The sequence below is a fragment of the Rhodamnia argentea genome, chromosome 7 (genome assembly GCF_020921035.1).
Source record: "Rhodamnia argentea isolate NSW1041297 chromosome 7, ASM2092103v1, whole genome shotgun sequence".
NCBI classification, from domain to species: domain Eukaryota; kingdom Viridiplantae; phylum Streptophyta; class Magnoliopsida; order Myrtales; family Myrtaceae; genus Rhodamnia; species Rhodamnia argentea.
This window is the reverse complement of record NC_063156.1, coordinates 5666694-5674684: the sequence shown is the minus strand read 5'-3', so window position 1 is coordinate 5674684 and position 7991 is coordinate 5666694. Positions and strand designations below refer to the sequence as shown.

General features: G+C 43.5%; 1 protein-coding gene across 2 annotated transcripts; it reads right to left on the bottom strand.

Annotated features, from left to right (window-relative positions):
• Nucleotides 1-5411: 5411 nt before the first annotated feature.
• On the bottom strand, nt 5412-7790 carry LOC115732845 (clathrin light chain 1-like). 2 transcript variants are annotated; one of them, XR_007199139.1, is made up of 4 exons: nt 7191-7790; nt 6535-6688; nt 5723-6392; nt 5412-5545 (listed from the first exon to the last, which is right to left on the bottom strand). XR_007199139.1 is itself a non-coding variant. In XM_030663532.2 (3 exons), the coding sequence occupies exons 1-3, from the start codon at nt 7580-7582 to the stop codon at nt 5895-5897; spliced, it is 1044 nt and encodes a 347-aa protein (XP_030519392.2). In that variant the 5' UTR covers nt 7583-7790; the 3' UTR covers nt 5668-5894. The 2 variants fall into 2 exon arrangements, 1 of the variants encoding a protein (XP_030519392.2); XM_030663532.2 differs by lacking the exon at nt 5412-5545 and having other exon boundaries at nt 5668-6392.
• Nucleotides 7791-7991: the final 201 nt, after the last annotated feature.

Sequence of the window (7991 nt, the reverse complement as noted above, 5' to 3'; positions counted from 1 at the left end):
AACTAACCTAATTCGAACCCTCCCAAATCCTACCGAATCGCAACTTAGGTTTATTCATGAGAAATTATTCAATCGGAGCCGCCACTAATCATTTACGGTAGGTTGATTAGAAACCTATATAAAATAGCAGGAGAACTATTTTATCTCTACGAACCAAAGAGAATGAGTCCGGGGACTTGGTTACGCTAATTGAAAAAATTAACGCCCTTTCGGTACCAATTTCATGAAAAAGCCTTCTCTAATTGACCAATGTGAATTGAACGATCTTGATTAATTTGAAAAAATGTGACATGAAGACCATATATTAAGCGCCCAAAGGATGATTTTTTGGTATTTTCAGTAATAAAAGAAAACATTCAAAAGAAATCAAAAATCTGAACAAAAATAAACAAAAATGCCCATAATATACCTTTTAATTTTCGATTTTTCCGAAAATCCTCTCATTCCCAAAGATCCGGGTAAGAGCGAGATTTTATCCGCTACATCCTCGAGGATTCGAGCCGGTATGCGGATATGTGTATACAAAAACAACGTCCCTTCTCGCCAAAGGGCAGAACACGAATTTTTGTACTAAATCACATCCCATTCCACGAGATCGTGGCTAAGGCGTGTGATTTAATTTTCCCGAAGGGTCTAGGCACATAGGGAGCATATGTTATGAGCATGTTTGTTTAAAATTGTGCAAACTTTATAACAACCAAAAGCAAACAATCAAATAATTAGCTATTACAATACAAAATAAAATAAACACCAAATCACCTATGAATTTCGAAAATCACATGCGGATGTTGAGATTGGTAGGTAATCTTGCTTTACCTGAAAAAGATTCGCATCTTTAAAAATTCGAGAAATTATCTTTTGAGAATTTGAAAGTATTTCAAATAATTCCCAAGTTAGAAAGAGATAACTCTAGTTCAAGGCAATCTTATCCGCAAGAGTTATGACATGCTCATGATTTCCGAAAGATTTCAAAGTCGGATATAAGATAATCCGAATATTCCAAAAGACATGTGCAATCTTTTGAAGATAACGTTCGGGATTTAGATTTACTCGAAAACCAAGTCATGAGATATATCTAAAATCCAACAAATATATCTAAAAGTCGCATTCAAAGATATGTACTTTATCCACAAGATTTGCTCAAAATTTTAGATAACTCAAGTTCAGACAAGAGGAATCCTTGTAGATAATCGAGCAATTCAAACAAGTTCGGATTATGAAAAACAAGATAATCTTGATATAAAAAAAAAAAAATAGAACTTTAACTTATCTTGAGATTGGCTTTCCAAAATTCGAACTTGGATCGTCGAGAAGCTTGCGGATACGGTGGACGACCACTTTTGCGGACAAAAGAGCGTTCACAATGGCTCTTGGCACGGATTCATGTCAATGGCTTAGTGTCGAACAACCCATATTCTGTGCACGTCCTCCTCTTCTTTTCGGTGAGGCCCGACGGCAAGGGCAACAACTTGGGCGACCTTCAGTAGTCCGCAGATTTATGCGGCCGGTAAAATCGGGCACCACTAAGTGTTGACCTCGTTGAATTTTCTAGCTGGACCTTGGCGAAACCTGCAGAAAGATTAAAAGTGCACCGGTTTAATTCAGGAATTGTTGGACCTTTTGACCATTCCAACGCTGACCAGGGGACTCATGGACGAGTTGATGGGACTACGAAACACCTGCCAAAGAGAATAAGAATGGAGAACAAAATAATAGGGAAATTGTATTGATGTAATGAATGATCCCTTATTTCATTCTTTTCTTCTATCTTTGGCTGTCGTTTCCTCACCAAATTGTGGAGCTTCCTTTTTGTCTTTAGCTATATATCATGCATGAAAAATGCAAGAACATATGCGTGAGTTTGCACATGGAAAAGGCTTCAAAGTGTCTTCAGTTTTGCTCAGTCAACATTAATTTGACCACGACCACAACATAGGGACGAAGTAGAACCAGAAATATAAAACGGAGTAGTTTAATAGGAGGAAAAAAAAAAAAACAATAACCCGGCTCTGTTGCAACGAGATGCTGGATGGCGATCGGGCGCATGGGAATGTTGACGACACGGTGTCTCGCGATGGCTTTTAGTAAAATAGACTCATGTGTTTTATGTGGCCGCAGATAGCCACGATTTACCTTCGCGGCTGAATTTCCTGTAGTTGTCTGGAAGGTGCAGACCTGGCAAAAAATAGAAGAAAACGAGCCTGCAGTAAAGAAAACGACAAGGACGGGATAGGGACTTCCTTTCCTCTTGCGTATCTCAATTCTTCTTTGTGTTTCTTTGATAGATGTTCATGATGGCCTATCTTCTCCTTTTGGCCGATTGGATTGTACATGGTGGAGATGCAATATGCTTGAAGGCCATCGTGGCTTGATGGTATTCTCGGTGATGAACAACCACAACTCATCGGTGATTGGATATGGCCAAAGAAAATCTGGAAAAATCTGCAAGGAATTAATTAGATGTGGCTGAGTCCCAAGAATAATCAAAGCAAAATTGAGGTTGAAGAGGTAGCCAAGATTGTTGCAGATTGTTGAGACTGCAAGTGTTGAAACTCAAGAACAGGTGCTGTGGAAGCTCTGCCGCCTCCTGCTCTTGCTCGTAGAACTCTCAATGCTTCCCCCCACGATAGAAGTCTTCTCTCACCGTATATTATGATGAACTGGCCCTCAAAATCTGCCGTATGTGTAAATTGTGTGTGTCGAATGTAAACCCTACGAGTGTATTTATAATGGTGAGCTAGGGTTTACGTTTTATTTTTATTATTTGCAAAATTGTCCCTCAACTTGTGATAATCACAATTTGATCCGGAGACAAAATATTCATCCATGAAGCTTTTTTTCAATTAATGGACATTTTTATTTAAAAGGATTTTCCAAAATTAAACAATAAATGGGCTGATTTAAGCTCAAAATTATTCCAATAGCCTTGTTAATTTTCGGCACACACTCCTTCTTGACTGCCAAAAAATCCAAACTAAGCCTAGTCCGGTCCTCTGTCAAATTGAGCTCAATTGCTTTGCCTCGGCCCTGAATGCAATGATATGCATAACCGATAAAAAGTAAATATGCAGTGCATGAGAAATTAATTTTTGCGAGAACTATGATAATTCTCATTTTATACTTAAATGAATGATTTACTAAAAATCAAAATTTAGGTGTCAACACTTCTTCCCTCTTAAGCGTAACGAGTGATGTCACATTCCAAAGCTGGTTCTCCATTACCGCGGCAGTCAAAAATTCCAAACCTTGTTCAATATGACCCTAATGTCCCGATCAAAACCCAATTCCTTTTTGGATAGGCCGAATCCATCGGCCCATCGCATGGGCCCAACCTTATAGAAGTTTGGGGGTATCAAGAGGATCATTTGCACCATTTTAAATTAAACAAAAAACAAGATATGAAACTCTACCAGGACAGACCCATGTTATTGTCCCATCTTATTGTAATTCATTAATTACTCATGTAATAACGGAAAAAAGAGATTAGTGTTTGCACATCAACATCAATGCTTCACTTAGCTATGTGCTAATCACTATTAAGGACTTCGAAAAAAAGACAACTAAGAATACTTTGTTCTTGCTCGACCTCAATTTACTGTATTGCTGGAATCTATTTCTTTTAAACAAGTGAAAATCAAGGAAAAAGTTCACACATTCTCTGCCTTGAACTCTAAAGGGACTAACATTTGGAGAAAATATTTCTTTATATGTATTATGTATAAAGTTGTTTGTTCCAAGTGGGGCCAATCACGGGCATAAAATCTATCTTCGTACCGGATCCGAGCCAACAGTGATCTGAATGCGCATAATATTAAGGGCATAAATCCCCTGTTGCATACCTAGAGTAGAAAAAGGCGAGGTTGACAAATTCATCAAAGCCCTGCAGATGAACCTAGAAAGCGAGGAGTGACTTTATTGACCATCTCCAACAGGCTTAGCCCGTCAGGGAACTCGTTGCCTCATGTGGTGGCAAAGAGCGTAGAGAAGGATGGCATCACGAGAGTTATCATCAATTGCCTTCCTGAGAATCTACTCACTAGCAAAAGAATAAGAGAAGCTGCAGCACTTCATGTGGCAGCCAGGACAGGGAGGTTAATTACAGTCGAAATCCTCATTCACTGGGCGAGAAACTTCGCCCAACGTAGAGGGGCGAGGCTGTGACGAATGGAGGCTGTGAAGCGGTTTGCCGTTTGGTACTCAGACTTGGAGCCACTCAGCAGGGAAAACAAACAAGGGAAACGCACGTTGTATTTGGCTGGCTGTTCCATTTGAATTTGATCCATCGAGGATTCAGGGCATGTCCCCTGCTTATGTCACGGTTCCGGATATGTGATTATTGTGTCTTGGAAAGCACTGATCCAAGTCCAAGGATAAGAAAAAACTCGGGCTATGTCTGCATGAGAAAATATTTTACCATGAGTCATGTTGGTCACGATCCTCATCGCCTTTAATGCAGGTAGTCAAAGAGATGGCAGAATGGAAGAAGGAGCTATTCTCTATTTGAGAGATGCCGCAAACGGCACTCCACTTCATCTTTGCTGAAAAAATTCACTGCCAGCACTCTCGAGACAGAGATGACAATCTTCTGATTCACATCGCTCGCAAGATATATCAGTTCCTTGGGACAGTCAAGAATCTACTTTTCGTTGTGGCTGGTTTTAATGCAGGTAGTCAAAGGATCGATGAAAAGGCTATTCTTTTAAAATCCGCAAACGGCACTCCACGTCATCTTTGCTGAAAAATTCACGCCAGCACTCTTGAGACAGAGATGACAATCTTCTGATTCACATCGCTCGCAAGACATATCAGTTCCTTGGGGCAGTCAAGAATCTACTTTTCGTGGTGGCCGGTTCCGAGCGAGTATCTAAACAGACAGGGACGAAATATCCGGCAATGTCTCGGCAAAGTACTGCACACACTAAGACTGCGAATGACATACCCAGGAGCCCCGAAGCAGAGAGCTTGTGAATGAAAAGGACGGTGACGGGAATACCTGAAAGTAGAGAGTTGGTCCTGTTTGTGACAGAGCAAGAGCATGAAATTGTAGTGGGACGAATCCAGACTCCAAGAGGAGACTTCATGAAGGATCGGCAACACTCATGGCCACCGTGACTTTCCCCGCTGGGCTGGCAGTTCCAGGAGGGTACAACAGTTCTGGTGCCGGACAAGGCCATGGCATTGCCACAGCATTGAAGAAGACTATGTTCCATGCAGAACTGTGGTTTTGCCACTATTGGCAGCTCTTGAATGTCCCTGGCATCCACGGCAGGCTTGTACGTGATCGTCAGAAAACTCAGCTGGCTCGCGAATGCTACTTTGGTTATGGGGATCATTTCCTTAAGCATCGCCTTCACTCTTCAAGCTGTGTTCTATTTGCCACTCAGATTGGATCTAACTTTCCTTCGCCATACCTCCTACTACCTAATCTTGATCACTCTTCATGGGACTGGAAGTTTCGATCGGAACTGTGCTGACGCTGACAATGAACTCTAGCTAGTTGAAAGGACTTTTATTTTTCCGATCCAGCATGACATAGTAATGTTCGCTTGGTGAAAGGCCAACGTGAGGCAAACGGCAGGTCAGAGCTACAAGGAGTTCTATTGGATCAAATTATCTTCTGCTCACACAGTCATACCAGTACCATGAAGGGATAAATCGTCTAAGCTGATGAATAAGAAATCATCATGTGAACAGGGCAGTCAAGGTTATTTCCCACGTAAACCTCAGAAAACCTAGAGCAAGTTAGGATTAAAAGCTCTGCACTTCACTCTGCTCTGAGGCATCTACACGAAGTTGTGCTTATTCTTTACCGGAGGCAGCTACTAAGCATTTAAATTTAACAGAAAGAAGAGAAAGAAAGTTAATCGAAAAAGAAAGAGACTGGAAAAGTCGCATCACTTGGCAGCAGCTGCCTCCGGTTCAGCAGGCTTTTCTCCCTCAGGGGCTTCAGGAACCTCTACTTTGTTTGGGTCACCACCATCGGAGGCGACTTTGGGAGGGGTTGCCGGCTTCTCTGCCGCCGGTTTCTCTGCAGCACTGCCAGCAGCATCACCAGATGTAGCATCGGCAGGAGTTTTACCATTCTTTTCGTCCTTGCCCCCTTCCTTCGAGTCCTTCTCCTTCCCATCCTTCGCGGGCGGTGGCGTTGGGGGAGGCATCATGTGAGGCGGAGGGTGCTGTTTCAGCTTGAACAGAACTTGCCTCATCCTCGAAAGATCGGTGGGCTTTCCTGGCTTAGGCCCCTGGACGACCACCACCGAGGGCTTTTTCTCGGCATCCCTCTTCCCTCTCTTCTCGATGTTCGGAACCTCTCGAGGGATGATCTCGGCTATGGCTTTCCAGTAATGCTTGTCGGCTTCCTTGTGGAACTTCTCTTGGTTCGCCAAGTGCAGCTGACAAACAAAAGAACAAGCAACGCTCTTGAAGCGACCTAACAAAGTTTTCTCTGGCGTTGGGAAATACGAGGATCAAGATGCAGTAAACCGAAAGGTGTGAAAAGAGTGATTTGTGACTACTACTCAATACAGGCTTTACCTTCTCTCTTTCTCTGTTATCAGCCTTGTTCGTTTCGCAGTTGAGCTTCCTTTTCTCGTAGAAAGCTCGCTTATACTCTTCAGCATCCGCAATGATCTGATCCCGCATCTCCTTCTCCCTCTTCTCCTTTTCCTCGAGGTGTATGGCGTTTTGACTGCATTTCGAGAAGTGGTTACGGTTTCTCCTTTCCAATCTGAACTCATTTTCTTACTAACTCCATGGAAAACAATAAAAGTGCCCGGTACTGCAACTGTTGTGACAGGGAGTCACAATGCAATGTCTAAGCAGCAAGATCAGGTAATACTTTCAGAGAACGAAAGCAGCCAAATTAACCACCCACAGAAAGATCCAAAGTAACTGAAAAACCAAATCCTTCCTCGTTTTTTAACGAACGGCAACTGCTAAACCGGTACAAATGAGAATCAATGCTTATGAATAGAAGTTGTCGAGGACATTGAATTCGACATATTTATCACTCTTAAGAAGCTTTGATATGCTGCTATTGATGGCTGAGAATTGACTTAGCACAGGACAGACTGACCAATATTCAATCGTTAAAGCACAAATGATAAGATTGCAGTTGCACTAAGCCCAACAATATGACTGGAAAAAAGGGAAAACATGAAGGGAGAAAATAAATAGAAGAAGGACCTCACCGCCTCCACTCACGTCGAGCGGCGCCTTCCTCGACCATCTCACTCGGCGGCGGCAACAGAGGCCCATCCGACACAAACCCACCTCCACCACCCTCCTCCTCCTCGACTCCGTTCATCACCGACTCGAAGGGCGAGACGTAATCCGGGTCCGGGGTCGTCACCCCGAACCCATAGACCTCGGGGGACGCCTGGCTGTCGCCGTACCCGCCGCCGCCGCCGGCGCCACCGAAGACGTAGCCCTCCTCGGCGGAGGAGGGAGGGGGAGCGTCGTCGGCGGGGTCGTAGCCCTTGAAGGCGTTGTCGTGGAAAGGGCTCGAGTGGTGGTGGGCCTGCGAGTCGGGGTCGTGGGGGTACTCTTCGGCTTCGGCGTCCGCCGCGCCGAATGACTCCATTTCTCAGATTCTCTGCAGCTCCAAACAACACAAACAGTGGCGAACTCGAGGTCTCCAAACAACTTCTCTTGATCCTCTTCGACTTTGTTCTGGGTCTGGTTTTGTTCGGTGTTCGTGTCTCTGCCGCTGAGAAGAACGCCGAGTTCGGATCGAGAATGTGTCGTGTAAAAAGCTGAAGCAAAAAAGTCATACTCTCTGTCTATATCTCTGGCGATTGCTCCGCCTGCTCTGAAGAGGTGACGCACAAGTGGAGTGGAGTTTCCATGGGAACGTGTTGATTTTGCATGCGATCTAGGGAGAAAGCGCTGTCGTTTTCAGCCGCTCTTATGTAACACGTGAGTTAATATTTGATTTGCCTCAGAAAAATAACTTCCGGCTATTAATTGTGGATTTATTATTTTTCTCAGAC